The following is a 16,237-nucleotide window of genomic DNA, read 5'->3' on the forward strand; positions in this document are numbered from 1 at the left end:
TTGGGGATTCAACTCAAATGATTGTGCAGGGATGTCAGGTTCCTTCGTTTTGTGTGATTAGAGCATTTTGCTCGTATAAGGAATGAGCATTCAAAGCTAGAATATGTTGCAGAGATGGACCAAAAGAACTTGGCATTCAATACAGCCATTTTGTTTAATCTCAAGCTGTGCTAACAACTACAAAATGTTTTGGTTGTCGGTTTAGGAATCAAAACCACGGTCATTATAGGGTGGATTTGGCTTGAAGAAGATTTTAATTTTTAACTTAAAAATCTGGTTAATTTGTTGAAAATGTTCATGAAGCTCTTTTTACAGGGAAAAAAAATAACAGGTACATTTGGAATTAGCATTGAACAGAGAAAAGTTCCAAACAAATTGTGTTAAAAAACAAGACAGACTTACAAAGGTGGAGTTGCAAATTTGTTTCCTTTTGATGCTGCAAGGAGCAAAAATTTGGCTACTTATAGGAAACATTTTCCACTATGTAGTGTGAAGTTGGGTTTAAAGTCTATCACAAAATGACTAATCAATTTAGGATATCTCATTCCTAACTAATATACTCATGATTTTTGTATTTACTAATACATATGAGACTATTCTTTAATACTCCCCTTCACGTGTATCGTCTTTTGTAGTTTTACAAGTGGATAATTTTGGGTAGAGGTCCACATATAAGTACTTGCTTTGATAGCGTGTAGGATTATTCCTTTACACGTACGAGTAGGGATATGATTTTAATTAATGGCCATCTTTATATAATTTTGTTTTTCTATTAAACACTTTTTGTTCTCTTGCATAGGACAAACAACCAGGTGATAGGACAGGAGACCTCCGTAGAGATCGATTTGGTTGGCTGCAACATTTAGCAATCGATAAATAGCATGCATAGCATAAGCATAACTGTAGTTTCAGAGAATAGGATATCCGATCAAAAGTGACGAGTTTGAAGTTGGCCAAAAACACTAGTGCTTCAAACTAGGGTAGTGAAAATTTGGGAAATGTCAACTGGTTTGGATAACCTACAGTTTGTCTGAAATGGCTCCAAATCCAACTTTGGGGTTCTAAATCATATCTGATTTAATAATTTAACATTTGTATTAGGTACAACAATAAACATAACATTACTTTATGTTTTCTTTATAATTTTGTTTAATCTAACTTTAATGGGTCGTTTGTAAAAAAAAAATATCTTTCAACATATTGTTTTGATAAAATAGTACTAACTCAAATCCATTCTTAGAGGACTTCAACATGCTCCACCATATTTGGAGGAGATTGAATCTATATTCAAATTTGAATCTAAATCCAAATCTGAATCTGAATCAGAAGTCCATAGGATGTAATTTAAACCACATAGGTGAATCCAAGATAAAGCATGAGGCCAGCGAGGAGGAGAAAATTCGATAGATGGGAGCAAGCAAGACAGTAAAAGTGTCAAGAAAATTCTTAGAGACGTAGCACCAAAGTATGATTGATCAATCATATCACGGCTATGTTTTTGTCACATTTTAGGTTGATTGATTGATGCAATGATCGATGAATGCATGTCGGGCAGCTCTAACAATTTCTTGTTGTTGAAATGATTGGTTATATTGTTACCTAGTTGAGTGAAATTGATATATTTAGATCACTTAACTGATGTTGGATGGAGTCGGTTGCTCTTATTCCTTAGTAACTTGTTGACTAAAGTCTTGTTTGCCACCATTGTTGAGAATGAACAACCAATTTTGTGCCTGATTTGAAGGTTATGACTTTGGAGTACTGGGAGAATTTATTCATATGTTGGAAGCGGAAGTTGAGCCATAATTGTTGTGATCGAAGATTCATAAGGGGCATTGAAACCATACATTCGTCCTCCTCTCAAATACGACTCTATATGGTTTCTAAAGCATCACAAGCACCTTTCAATTTTGTAACATAATCTTATAAAGTTTGTTCATCACTCTTCTTCATGATTTGTAATGTTTGGCTAAGATGCATCTCACGAACATTGGATTGTTTTATAAAAATGTTTTCACATTTTCCCCACACGTCTCTTGTTGTTCATTGTCCATCCACATGGCAAAGTGTCTTTTCAACGATTGTGGCATTTAACCAACTAACAAGCAATTGATCTTTAAGCTCCCACTCTTCAAAAGATGGAATTATCATGGAGGGATTCACATTGTAATTGATAAACTAGGGTGGCGGAATAATTGATCCATCAATGAACCCCATGTGGCATTAGGATTTCAACACCAGAATTCAGTGACTTCTCTTTAGAACATAGTTATTGGAAGAAAGTTTAACTGAGATAGAAGCAATAATGGATATAACTAACTCGAGTGATAGATTAGAATGCATTGAGACAACTTTTTAATTCATGTTCCTTGAACATTGACTCTCAATTCCTTGAAAATCTTCCTAAAGTGTATTTTTGAGAAAGAGTGAGCCAAAACTTTGGAAAATTCCTTTCTTTTTTCTCATACCATCTCCGTTACAGACATCTTAGTCAAACTCCATCATTCTTCATTATGCTACAAAGGTTGAAGACTTGGATCACTCAAAGGAGAAGGTTTGTCTTCAACCGATAAGGGTGTAAGTTCTTACCTTTTTTTATATTTGAAAAATATAGGTTCATCTAGCACCTAATTAAATCTTAATAAAAAGGTCCTTGTTAGAGCAAGAATCTGGCCAATCTCTTGGGAAGATTGAATTGTAAATCGTGTATTTGAGCATACATGTGGCTTAAATAAGACTGGAATCTTTTTTATGTAAATTCTGGTTAATAGAGTTAGATTAATGAAATTTCCCAAGCACGAGTTCTTGGGCAATGAATACCAATTGGGAACATCGATAACAAAACATTTGGTGTCAATTCTTATGGTGTGTGAATTTCTACGCTTTGTTTTGCATGTTTGCCTGATTTATTATTCCACGCCTTAAAAGTTTTTTAAATTGTAATTCTCAATTCACCCCCTCTTAAGAAGCCACCTGGGCCAACACTATTTTTATCAATGAAATAAGAATTTTGGTATCAAAATTTAACTCTGCCAACAAAAAATTCACTAGCAAAGTTAAAAAATTCTTCTAGTGAAATTAATTTTGGTGGTAGAGATTTCACTACTAAAGGGATTTGTTTGTAGTGAATTGCAACCCAATATAAAAAGTCTCTCAAAAGGTAGATTTCACAATTCAAGCACAAACAAATAGGTACACAAACCTAAGTACTTATTCAATGATAAAATAGAAGCTCAACAGGTCTTAGTTTGACTAGATTTCAAAACAAAATTGGATTGGTTTTTAAAATAAGGAAAAACCACATTAAGTGCTTGGACCTATATAAAACTGATTTAGTAGTACAAGTTGTCTAGTTAGTAATTTGAATATAATAACTTAAGCTCAAATTTGTTAGACCATAATCATTCAATATATTTAAAAGAATAAGTTTTGTGACGTGTAAAAAAACATTTTTAAATGGCCCGACAAATTAGTAAGCTAGAATGATATGAGTTTAGAGTATGAGAGAAACAATTGTAACATGAAATTTTTAAGTAATTAATGATTTCAAAACGCCATATTTATTTCAAAGTACGAGAGCAACATGGAATGGTTGTTTTTACTTTAAGAGTCTAGGTAACTCCAAACCTTAGGGCGAAGGGCGAAATTGACTTCAATAAACTAGTTTTCAATGTTCAAAAATTGAATTGTTGAGATTGTCCTTTTTCCTAGATCTCAAATAAAAATATTATGTAAATATTTAAAAAAAGTAATGAGCTACTAATTATATAAATAGGCCACTTACAAAATTTGAAGACCTATCTTGGTTGAATTAAAGCCTTCAATCTCATTTCAAAAATTTAGTGGAAGATTTCGATAGCTATGAGTTGGTCTAACGGACTTCATTGGACTTTTTTTGTTCTCTTTTGGATTTTCGACTTCTTTGACTTTGTCATTTAGTCATGTGGGGATTCCAAACAAAAACTTTGCTCTCTCTTATTGATCAAGGGTTGGATTGGCTATTGCTTGATTGGTTGGACAATTGTCATAAAATTGTTTCTTCTCTCTTCTTCAATAGAGTTGGATGACCAAAAGGTGATTGTAGTACCTTTTCTCTCTCATGTCGTTAAAAAAGTGGACGATTTGGTCGGATGATCTTATTTGCATAGCCTTGTTTTCTCGGTTTTTCTTTTCTACCTTTGTTGGGGTGGTCATTTGGTTGTCTAGGTAAAGAGACTTTCGAGAGCCTTTTATTCTCTTCTTCTTAGTCGAATGAGGGATATTAGGTTAGATGGCTCTACATTCCTTATTATGTTGAGTTCTTTTGTCCAATCAAATGGTGTTGCTAGTGCAGATGAATGGTGTGTTTTCTAATATGAGCTACTTGTCCCTTTTTGTATGACATATTTAAATGATTTCAATGAGTCGAATTAGGCTATTTTAAGCTATCAAACATACTTAATGTATGTCATTAGTAACTTCAATGGTTGTAATCGTTAAAATTATCTTAATAGGGATCTTGAGACTAATAGGTTTCACAAACATACCAACACTACAAAATTTTGATACATATACCTTATATGAATGAATGGTTGATATTGCAAAAAAATGTTACTTTGGGCTCATATAACTTATGTCGGACCCACCACATAAATTGTATAGAAAACAGGCTACCTAAATTAAGTTTACATATATGATGAGACTCACTAATCCTAAAATTGGTAGACTCATAATCTAGCCTTTAAATTAGTCCCATAATGTATTATATTTAATTTATTATACATATTATATAAAAATTAAAATATTTTAATAATTTTTATATAAAATAACTATATAACATATTTTAATAAATTTATTTTTAAAAATATATCTTGATATATTATTTTATTTAAAAATTAAAATACTTAAAGAATCATAATATTTTATTTCAAAATATCTTTATAAAGAAGAACCCTTAATGAGAACCTTCTCAATAAGGCTCTAGACAGCAATGAACTGATGCCATGAAAAAAGGTCAAAACAAGGTGGGACCCGCGGGCGACTACGAGTCAAAGAAATGTACTGAAACTTAGCCTCCAAGAAAAAACACTAGCAGCGAGTGTTCCAAGAAAATGGTGGCGAGCACCGGAGACCCCTGGCGCTGTGCTCAAATCCGCGTTAAAATCCAACAAATCTCCGTCCCCTCTCTCCCTTTCTAGTGAAGGTCCAGAGCGGAAAGCAACAATGCCTCAAATCGTTACCTAACGATATCAGAAATTTCCTTCAAAGTATGCCAATAAATCGTCTTGACGCTCTGCTTCTCGTTTTTCTCCTGGCTCTGTGCTCAAATCCTCGTTAAAATCCAACAAATCTCCTTCCCCTCCCTCCCTTTCTAGTAAAGGTCCAGAGTGGAAAGCAACAATGCCTCAAATCGTTACCTAACGATATCAGAAATTTCCTTCAAATTATGCCAATTAATCTTCTTGACGCTCTGCTTCTCGTTTTTCTCTTGTGCTCATCACCTCGAAGATCTCCAAGGTCCCTGGTCGAGTCTGTTCTTCTCCTTTATTTCCCCTCTTCTTCTTCTTCTGGACCTCAGGATTGGAGTTCGCGTTTTCCAATCGGTGCGGAAGAAGGAGATTTTGATCTTCTCTTCGAGCTGGAATCGAGGAGCGTCCACATTTCACTTTTTTGCTTCCTTATTGTTCAAGATTTTTACGCTCGTCTAGATCAAAGGATACGCCGTCTTCGAGTCTCAACAAAATGCCTTAAACCCTTTGAAGATTGATGTCGGTCTTCTTATTTGTCCCATTGTTTTGGTCATGAACTTGGTTAGATTTTCGTCTTCTTTTGACCTTCTGTGCTGTCGATGGATGCCATGTCACGAGTTATTCCGTTATGTCCCTTTTTCTTGTTTTGAGTGGGCCGTGAATGGCGCAAATCTGACACGGTCTTTGGTGGATCAATGGTGGCCGAATCGAGGGGCGATGAAGAGCTTGGCAGCTCTGTTGATGATTTTTACCATGCTGGCGGAAATGCGAGAGATTATGTCGTGGTCAATGTATCCGTCCTTTCATAAAGGGGATAAATTCGTTGTTGAGAAGGTACATCATTCTCTTCTCTATTTCCATTTCGCTCCTTCTTCCTTTTATTTTTTACTTTTTAATTTCTGGGTCGTTTCCAACAGAAAATGTAGCCTACTTAATTTTTAATCAAATGCCAAATGCTTATAAGATTTATCGGGGAAGGAATATAAACGGTAGCTTATGAACAACAGAAATGTATGACAGTGGAAACAGTCCTGTGTAAAACTGATACGTCTAAAATAAGGGAAAAGGGTCAAAAGAAAGTGGAAGAGGGAAAGAGCTACGAACTGTGAAAGAGTGGTGATGATAATGACGCCAATCTGAGAAAGGGCCTTGTCCAAGTTCTGAAATCAGAGTCAAGATAGGTTGGAATACGTCTGCTGCTTCTGGCAACTCGTGCTCTATTTTGTTGCCGCTAATGAAAAGAGATACAATGTGGTAATTGCCCCTATAATCAGTTCTCTCGCCACCTTGTTACAGCTTTACTGAAAAGGCTAAATACCCAAAACACCCCTACTGATCTCCCTTACCCATCAACCCATAATTGTTGAAATTAACAATATAAAAGTACCTCATTTGTAAAACCGTATCAAAAACCTATTCTATCTATATCTATATGCTGTTATGTGCTTGTCAAGAGTTAGTTTGCTCTCCAAAATGTTTATCTCAATTAAAGGGTTGAAGTTTGGAATTTTATTATTAGAAAATAATTTTTGGAATTTGATTGAGTTTGGACATATGTTTTCCCCTCAATTAAGTAAGAAGAAAGGGGGTTTTGGAAGGTTGAGAAGGGGAGAAAAGGAAGGGGAGAAAGGAAGTTTTCTTTCTTGTCGGTAATAGCTCCTCCATTATCTTATGATATTTCTTTCAAATGCTTCAGTTACTTCCATTCTAAAGGACTTCAAAAAACGATCTACTCATGGTAATCACTATTACTGTTTGACAGTGATGGAATTCTAATAATTCTAACTCCAACCTATCCAAATGCACCTACTAACAATTTGAAGGTCTGTATGCGTAATTGAACATTTGATAGCTATTGGTTCTTGGCTTTAGTAGTCATGTACATGCAATTCTGAAGTTGACATTTTGTTTATGAATACATAAAGAGAACTTAATTATTTATTAATTAATTTGTTTATCAATTTGCTTAATGGTAGAATGCTTAACTTAATTGAGGTGGGCAAACACTCATTTTAACCTCTGACGAGACAAATTGATGATATCACTGTTCTGGTTTACTTTTATGACATATTTACTGTGTGCTGGAAATGGAATCTCACAAGCGTTCATCCCCAGCTGAAGAAACAACAACCTCTTATATGTAACGCTCTGTCAATTTTGAAGTTCTAATTAAAATACTCTCAAAATGAGCAATTTTAGTAACAAAATTTGTTGTATAAATTTGAACCATGTTTTTGACAAGATTATGTTTAGAACCCTTTTAAGTCTCTTGTGGGGACATAAGATTGTGCACAACTTTGAGAAAAAGAGTTTCTTGAAGGAAAAAGAAGAAGATAGGTTGATTGGAGCTTGTGCTTGTGTTGCAAGAAGACCCTCAGAGAGAAAAAAAGATAGGGATAGGGTTTTTCTTGGCTTTCCTATTCAACCACAAATGTCACTTTAAATAGATGATTACACCTCTAACATTAATCCTAACTGCTATTTAATGACCAAACAAACATTGCGAACTAAAGTAATTTCCTTTTCATTCTGCTTACACTTAAATTACATTAATACCCTTCACAAGATATTATTTCTCTCTTTCTAAAAAAAATCTTTCTAGAAAAAAAGACATTATTTCTCTACTAGCCAAGATAGTGTTAAATTCCTCCCTCTAATAAGAAACTCTTCCTCGAGGTTCGACCATGACCATTGTAGCTTTTGTCATCCATTCGTCCCATGGTCTCGGGCTTTTGTAGATGCCTGCTCCCAGTGCAGGATCAACTGGTAGTCGAGTTATAGGCCACAGGGAGTTGAAAGGAAGAGATATTGAGAAAACATCATGGTCACCTTATCTGAGAAGAAGGAATTTCAATCATAATTACCTTGGTAGGGCCTCTTCTTTTTGGGAAAAAAAAAATCTGCAAGCATGTTTGGTAGTAGGTGGAGCATAGCCTTCAAACCAACTACAACACATCCTCTTTTAGTTACCATTTTGTTGTTGGAGCCTTTGTGTGGGGTTGTCGGCATGAATTTTGGGAGCCTAAGATGGAGTCACAGCCTCAAACATTGGTTGATCTATCTTTTTTGGTTGAAAGGCTGAGGAAGTATCATTAACAAGTTGTTCGACATGAGGACATTGTGATATCTAAAGCTCGGGATGAACGCTTTGGGTTAGGCACTCCTTCCAATCTCAAAAAGCTTCTTCCAGCTTGGTTTTGATGACATGCAAGGGCTTGGAGTTGCCAAGCATGCAAGCCTTTGTTTTAAGTATGATTTTGGAAGACATATCTCAGGTTTTAGGAGACAGAGGCTACTCTAGTTTGTGACAACTCTGTTTCTAATTGCGACTTTTCTGCTTTGCGCAACATATGTCTAGTATGATATTTGGTTCTTTTAATGTCGATTTCTCTTTGTTGAAAAATTGGATTGAGAAAATGTTTTTTGGTGTTAGGAAATAAACTCATTAGTCTTTCATTAGAGGTATAATTTACAGTATGAAGTTGAGTTCTTGATTGAGCAAATTGTTAGTTGATTAAAGCTTCAGTTTGTCACTCACAACTTGCTTCAGCTCTTTTTTTGCCGCTTCAAATTTCTAATATCGCTAGGTAGAAAAATCAAAATGAAAAGCTGTTTGATGCGTTGGAATGTGGACTTGAAGGGTTTTCCTTCAAGATATAATTTGTGGTAAAAACAATTGTGGAAATAGAGGGGTCTGCTTTCCAATTTTTTTTTTAATTAATTAGGACTTGCTAAAAAACCAGACCTTTTTATCTGAGGAACGAACTGCTCTGTTACCTATCATTATAAGTCTCTAAAGATGACATAAGAGTGTGCACAACAATGGGAATAAGGATTTCTAGAAGAAAAAAAGAAGAAGATAGACCAATTGGAGCTTGTGCTTGGGCTTTTGAATGAAGAAGTTACAACCCTAATACTAATCCAAATTGCTATTTAATGACCATGCTACCCTTATGAGCCTAAGTTCTTCCCTTGACATCCTGCTTACACCCGAATGACATTTATACTTATCAAGACACCATTTCTCAACTAGCTAGAGAGGGCCTGATAAATTACTTTGTTATACTTTCTGTGATTATGTGAAATAAACTGTGTTGCCTCTTAAACTTGTATCAGGTGACTTATTGCTTTCGAAGCCCTTCTGTTCATGAAATTGTGTTATTCCGAGTTCCTAGGAACATCCAGGTCAGTATTCTGACAGTTCATAGTTTTCTTGAAAACCTGTGTTGATTTAGCTTAATCAAGTCAATTTGAAGCTCACATATTATTCATCATCAGGTTTTGACATTTTCAACTATTTATTTTGATACTGTCTGGCCTCATATTTATGACTCTGAGTTCAGTTGGCAGATAAGTTTCAGTTTATATGATAAATTTTATGTTCAAATTGCTATTTGTCCCATCATGTTGCAGGAAAGGGAATATGAGAAGGATCTTTTTGTTAAAAGAATTGTAGCAACTGCTGGTGACATTGTTGAGGTATGCTTCAAATGTTATGGAACTGAACTTTTACAAAAATTGTCTCCTGCTATTATATTGTAATTTAAGGCAGAAAGATCTTGACTCTAAAACTAAGTAACCCTTAATGCTATTTTTTTTATCAGCTGATTTTGCACAAGGCAGTAAAATACTCATTTACATAAATGTGGTGAAATATCTTAAAAGTGGGGCCCACTGGTGGACTCATATGTTTCTACCTAGCGAATGTATTTTTGTGATGTTTTTGCTGTTCCCAGTATAAATGCCCAAGACAAAGATAGATATAGCTCTCCTGAGAGTTCTTTTATGCAGTTGTACATAAGTAGAAAGTTTGTGCAGGAGCAACATTAAAATTTTGTATAATGATAGAAATCAAGTGAGACAAACTGCTATAGTGTTATATTTTATAGCTTTTTTTTTCACATCTATGTTCTACTCAAGTAACTTAAGGGGCTTGATTGCAGCTTTAAAAAGCAATGGCATTTATGTTAATGCAACTCCTACTAGAATACCTTAAAATGAATTATCTTTTTATTTTTTTATTTTTTATTATATATTTTGAACGTTGATTACTCATATATACTACCTCCAATACCCTAGATGAGAATTGAACCAAGACCTCATAGTAAAAACTGCTCCATGTGGTTATTGAGCTTAAGGCCAAATCTATTGAAAATAATATAATATTATCTTTTTGTGATGTACACTTTTTTTTTTTTTTTCAAGAGAGCAAGTTTTATGGTGATGTGTAATATTGCTGTTAATTGCCAACCATTGGGTTCATTTGCTGTCATGTCATTGATGGGGATGAGCGATTCTTGTGTTAAATGGAGTGTACCAATTGGCTTTTGAGGATGTTTCTTTCATCATTTGATGCTGGCCACATTAACACATTAAAGATAGTTCTATTTAGTTGACATATTTAAAAAAGCAGAAAACTTGTTTCTTATGAGCGATATACTTAAAACTAAGTTAGGGAAATGAAAGAAGTTTCTTTTATAAAGATATATCTTTGCTTGTGGATGTAGACCAAATCTGATTATCGAAGGCTTAGTTGTTGATGTTATCTTTCTTTTCTAATACTTTCCTGATCGTGGCAGTCTTTGTTATTAGTGAGTGGATCAAGTGGTTTGAAGAACTTTGTTGTAGCTTCACAAGTAGCAAATTGTCCAATCCAAGAGTGCCTTAACCGTAGAGGGAGGTCGTAAGTGGCTACTAATTGCAAGAACCTAAGGATATTTTTGTTATTCATAAATTTATGGAGGAGTAATTTAAGAAGTTAAGTGTAATGGGCACAAGGGGAATACCTTTAGTTTATTGGTGTGGCATAGTTATTAGGTATCCTTCATAAAAAAAATAGTTATTAGGTATCAGTTGGGGTTTTATCTTAGGGATGCAATCATCAATTTAATAAGAAATTCTGCGGTTTGGGGAATTGAGACATGAACTGACTCTACGAGGAGCATAAGGGTAACTGAGAAAAGGTCTGTAGGGCATAGTTGTATCTTGAATGTGTGAATAGCAGAATCAGTAACTTATTTTCTGCTGCTATGCATACTGCTATTCATTCTAAAGATGCCTTTCCTCACCGGGAAAGAGAGAACCTAATCTATTCTTTCAAACATAAGAATAATCCCTTTTTCCTTGGCTTATCGAAGAAGTTTTTTAAAAACATGGGAACTAAGAGGAGAAAGCAGTGGAAGAGACAAGCAATAGCACAGGAACCTAAGCCGACTACCTATTGATTTTTAGAAGGAAAACTTGATTCCCTAAATCCAAGGAAGAAATGCTTGTTAGCACTCATTAGAGGAACTCCTTATTAATAACCTTCACTCACATTCTTTTAAATTTAATATAATGTGAGATGAAATCGAGTCCATTATTAGAAGATCATTATTATAAGAATGCCTTTATTGCTCTTTAACTCTCTTCCAAAGGTCTAACAATAAGGAAGGGTAGGGGCATTTTGGCTATAAGAAGGTTGGTGGCAATCCGATTAGTGCAGCTCACTTCTAGGCTGAAAGGGAAAGAAAGACCTTTCTTTTAACTCGACATCTTTGAGAGGGATTTTCTTTCTTTTTCAGGACAAGAAAAGGAACTCCTTCCTTTTCAGGATTGAAAAGAGCTCTTCGCCCATCTTTGGCCCTATCAAAGGAAAAATGTTAACCGTTTTATCACCTTTTTAGGGACAAGATAAAAGGGGACATCTGACTTGCTTCCTTTTGTTTTTACCTCTACTCCTGAAAGGGTGAATAGAGCAATAGTATGAGGCCAGGGAGATGACTAATGCAATGCAAGTTGACAAATCTATAAACGATACATAGAGGAAGTATTGTCATTTGGTATCAATTAGGATTAATCTTAGTACTGATATCATCTATTTAATGTGAAACTCATGGTTGAGTAGGACAGCCAAGAAAAACACCTACTTTGTTTTTGCTTCTCTCTATCTTCTGCTCAAGCTTAATTACAAACTCCAACTAGACAACCTTTTTTCTTTCTTTTTTTTTTATTTTTTATTTCGAGTAGTCCTCATTTAATTTTTCTAGCACTCTTTTCCCTCTCACATTTGAGACATAAGAAAGTTTGTAATAGTTTTACTTCATTGTGGATTACATTTAGAAGGGATGCAAAGAGTCCCAGGTCAACTTCTGCAAACGTTGGCACAATGTATGTGGTTGGAAACAAGAAATGACAAATAATTTTTCCAAGGCTTGGTTGATGAACTTCATATTAGTTAAAATGTGGCATTATTTTTTGTCATACCACTATAAGAAAAGGAATCTTGTCGGACAAAACCATAGAGCCTCCAACAACAAGGGGATAAGAGTAGAATAGAACTAACGACCTCCATGGGCTTCGCATCTTCCAGGATCGCTTAAGAGGTCCACTTATCGTAGAGGGTGACTCCAAAGTCGCCATTGGCGGGTGTTCCAATGCTTCTTTCCCCTCATGGTGTCATTGGCAGTTTTTTCTTGATATTATGGACATTGTTTCCACTACCTCTTGTACTTGGTCCCATAGTCTTAGATCAGCCAATTTGGCTGTTGATTCGTGTGCTAAATTGGGTCCCTCCTTGTAATCTCTTGTTGTTAGGGGAGGCCTCCTTTTGATGTATTATTTTGCTTTTCTTCATAATAAAATCATCACTGTTTAAAAAAAAAAAAAAGTAGAACTAACAAAATATCCTCAGACTGCAAAGACAAACGTGAAGCTTTGCTTCCTCAGACTTCAAAGACAGACATGAAGCTTTGCTGAAGAAGAATCACATAGTTCAAATGGGACAGAGTTCAAACCTCACACAGTGACTAATTTACAAACAAAACTATTCAGCAATTGGATAGTATCTGGTATTCTAATGATAGTTCACAAGGGAACAGTTATCTCAAGATAAAACTTCAAAGTGTAAATTATGAAGCAAGTTTATGCTTCCTTGTTTAGAATTCAGGGAAGTGGACCTGGATTGACTCCCTGTGGTTGATTCGTTACTGAGGTTTCTATATTTGTTAGACTGATGGTTTTCTTTCTGTTTGTCAATCCTTTTAGTCTCTTTAGCCAATTATTAACTACCACTTCTTTAAGTCACTCTGCTATTTTGTCCATTACTAAAATCAAAGTGCAGGTTAAGCATGGATTTCTTTATGTTAATGGACGGGCTCAAAGAGAAGACTTCATATTGGAGCTTCCAACTTACACAATGATGGAAACTGTGCGTTCATATTGTCTTAACTTAATGTTGCTTAATTCCAATATTTCTTTTTGTTGTTTGGTGTGCCAGCGGCACGTGTTCTTGAACAACATTTTGGAGTAGTGACCGGCTGGTGGAAGGTCCTGGTAAGTTTTCATGCAGAGTACATCATCAGACCAGGCGATACTAAAATAACTATTAAGAAGGAAAATGAATCTTGTTCAGGTCAACGAGGCTCCATGTTGTTGACATCTGAATGCTTCATGATATGGACCTCCATCATGAGCGTCAGATGGTTCAGTGTCTGCTTGGTGTGTCCTAAACTTTTTTTCTTATTGGTGGCACTTAATTTTACTGGGATTGCAGCATGTACCAAGCGGTCATGTTTATGTTCTGGGCGACAATCGGAATGATAGCTATGACTCCCATTATTGGTAAGTATTGACTATGCCAATCAAATCAGCATGATGTATCTCAAAGAATCGTGTTCTTCTAATTAACAGTCTTTATTGTATTTTCTTTTTTAAGCGGACTTCTGAAAATGTTCATCTTTCAATGACAGGGGCCCTCTTCCTATTGAGAACATTGTGGGAAGATATGCCTTGTGTCATCTGAGAAAGCCACATATCTGATTCTTCTTATCAGGAATTATAAGAGGTATGTAACTGATAAACTATTTTACAGATTATGTATCTTCATATTTTTTTAATTGCATTAAATAAGGTTATGTAGTCAGAAGCTTTCACTTAGGGCATAAAAGAGTTGAATTTGGTTGTTCAGTGTTAGGCCCTCAAGCATTTATAAACATTTTATGGACTATTACCTACCCTTTTACCAGAATCCTTGTTCTAATTTTGTGATTATGATCCCTTTCCTTCTGGCATTTACTTATAATTGAAGTTCATTATCTGCTTAATCTCCAGGAATGCCACAGGATGAAGCAGCTCTCAGTTTACCCCTCTCAACGCCAAAACTTTCATGAACACTTCATCTCGAATTTATCCCTTCACATTGGTTTCTATTTCAGTGTGAAGATTGCACTAGACAGCTTCTATATATTCTCTGCAATTTTCTCTTTTGTCTGCTGTAAGGAGCAAAGTAGTGTTAACTTTATAGACTAGTGTTTGTAGTGTTTGTTTATGGCCACGTGGAGTTAAGTTGGTGCTGATGTGTGCACTTTCAAAAAATTCTGAAAGAAGCTGATAGTCTGAATCACTTGATTTGCCCCAGTTGTGTAAAAGAACAGAATTTATTGCCCAGAAGTGTTTATAAGCAACAGATACGATTGAGAGGGCTACAGAATGGCAAAATTCGGAACAGGTCAAGGTTACTCTGACCTGTTTTATTTATTTTTCTACTATATTTCCAAATTATCTTATACTCATTTTATTATTCTTTTACCTAAAGATTGTAAGTTATTTTTTATTATTCATTTATTTACGCAAAAAGAGAATAGGGAGAAGCCTCTGATTCCATGTTCGAACAAGTTCCAAATTATTCAAATAGACTTTATGGTTCAAATGAATTTTTTAAAACAAAAGGCAACTAGATAAAAAGTTGTTCAAACAGAAGTTTACTTCGATTGTTAAATAATTTCGCATACTACAGTAATTGTAGTTCGATTTTCAGATATTTTTTAAGATAAGAGCATCAAAAGAGAGAAGAAAGGAGGATGAAAAGGTGAAAAGAAGTTAAAAGAAAAACAAATATACCGGTCACCGGAGGAAGAGAAGCAACCGACACAGCTAGAATGCGGGCTCTTCCCCCTTGGCTCGGCGACAACTTCATAATAATACCGAAAAATAGATCTTATAACTGCATCGTCCAATCAAAACTCTAATCAAACCGGTCAGATAAAATGACCGTACATAAGCGCACGTAACTGTTTGGGGGCTGGACACTACCCACTGTTGAGTGATATTCCAAAAATCGAAGTCGTACTCTTTGTTCAGAGTAGTTATTCCTGCCCACCTGGATCGCTAGATGCTGCGATGAACTGCCTTCAAAATATTCCCCGGTAATAAAAATCTTATCGATATTCTTCTTATTTTGCTCTTTACCTTTTCTTGTACTGAATCACCTTTCTGATGGAGATTGCGTTTTTTAAATTTCAGATGTGCTGCTTTGCTTTCACAAGCCCCGAGAGATGATGGACGAAATCTGCCAATCTTTTCACTGATGGTGGCTACTTTTAATTGCCTTTTTGGTTCTGCACATCTATTGCACCACTTTCGATATCGCTATATTTGAATGTTGAATTCATGTTGGATAATTTCAGGATATGGCAAAATCAGGACATTCTAATTTTCGACAGAGGATTTCTCTAAAGGTTAGGTTTTGTTTTTTCTCTCGAATGGACCCGAAACCTATTTGCTCATTTGCAAATTTGGATTATCATCGTTTTCTTGTTGAGGCTGCAAATTTGGGTACTCTAACCATTTTTATTTTTTATTTAATTTTTCCATCTAGAGGCTTAGATGTGTTTTATGTAGTGAATTTGAGCTCTTAGGTGTAGATAATTATAGAAGAGTTAAGAGTCTGTAAGGATGCATACTGACGTTCTTTAAGCGTTTTTTGGATTCTCTTATTGATAATTTTTTGGGCCACCGTCACTTCATGTTCCCCTTGAAACTTCAGGATCAGGTCCATATGTGATAATTTTTTTAAACTGTTAACATTCGCGTATTTTCTTCTTTCTTAGCGGGTTAGAATCTGTATTGAAGTGTCAGGGTCCGATAGGGATGGTTGAGTCCCTGACTGTCGACTTATTGCTTCTTGTTCATAGATTGTTTTTATTCAATGTGTAAATATCGCTCCGAGTTTGCATCAGATGGTGCTTTAG

The 16,237-nt window shown here is 35.2% G+C and overlaps 2 protein-coding genes across 5 annotated transcripts in view; both read left to right on the plus strand.

Moving 5' to 3' along the window:
* Positions 1-5,092: 5,092 nt before the first annotated feature.
* Positions 5,093-14,752, plus strand: LOC137944410 (chloroplast processing peptidase-like). 2 transcript variants are annotated; one of them, XM_068790088.1, is made up of 7 exons: positions 5,093-6,062; positions 9,345-9,413; positions 9,642-9,707; positions 13,330-13,416; positions 13,762-13,829; positions 13,958-14,052; positions 14,319-14,752. In XM_068790088.1, exons 1-6 carry the CDS (start codon positions 5,781-5,783, stop codon positions 14,025-14,027), a joined length of 642 nt encoding a protein of 213 aa, XP_068646189.1. In that variant the 5' UTR covers positions 5,093-5,780; the 3' UTR covers positions 14,028-14,052; positions 14,319-14,752. The 2 variants fall into 2 exon arrangements, with proteins under 2 accessions (XP_068646189.1, XP_068646190.1); XM_068790089.1 differs by lacking the exons at positions 13,330-13,416; positions 13,762-13,829; positions 13,958-14,052; positions 14,319-14,752 and adding an exon at positions 10,808-13,321.
* A 483-nt stretch (positions 14,753-15,235) lies between these two features.
* LOC137943902 (phosphoglucan phosphatase DSP4, amyloplastic-like) overlaps positions 15,236-16,237 on the plus strand; it is a 47,737-nt gene continuing 46,735 nt past the window's right edge. For all 3 annotated transcript variants that reach the window (XR_011110770.1, XM_068789333.1, XM_068789334.1), the window contains exons 1-3: positions 15,236-15,412; positions 15,510-15,576; positions 15,674-15,724. Coding sequence is in view for 2 of the 3 variants with exons in the window: in XM_068789333.1 (XP_068645434.1) it covers positions 15,387-15,412; positions 15,510-15,576; positions 15,674-15,724 (144 nt within the window). In the remaining variant the exon portion in view is untranslated. The remainder of the gene's footprint in view (positions 15,413-15,509; positions 15,577-15,673; positions 15,725-16,237) is intronic.

This window comes from Aristolochia californica, unplaced genomic scaffold (assembly GCF_029961685.1).
Source record: "Aristolochia californica isolate CCGP_79_NKW_82.1479 unplaced genomic scaffold, dmAriCali1.0.hap1 SCAF_11, whole genome shotgun sequence".
Lineage (NCBI taxonomy): Eukaryota > Viridiplantae > Streptophyta > Magnoliopsida > Piperales > Aristolochiaceae > Aristolochia > Aristolochia californica.

Coding starts and splice junctions, on each gene's coding strand:
- LOC137944410 (XM_068790088.1), top strand. CDS start 5,781: ATGAACTTGGTTAGATTTTCGTCTTCTTTTGACCTTCTGTGCTGTCGA. Junction 9,414..9,641: donor GAGTTCCTAGGAACATCCAG/GTCAGTATTCTG, acceptor ATCATGTTGCAG/GAAAGGGAATATGAGAAGGA. Junction 13,417..13,761: donor CTTACACAATGATGGAAACT/GTGCGTTCATAT, acceptor CTGGGATTGCAG/CATGTACCAAGCGGTCATGT.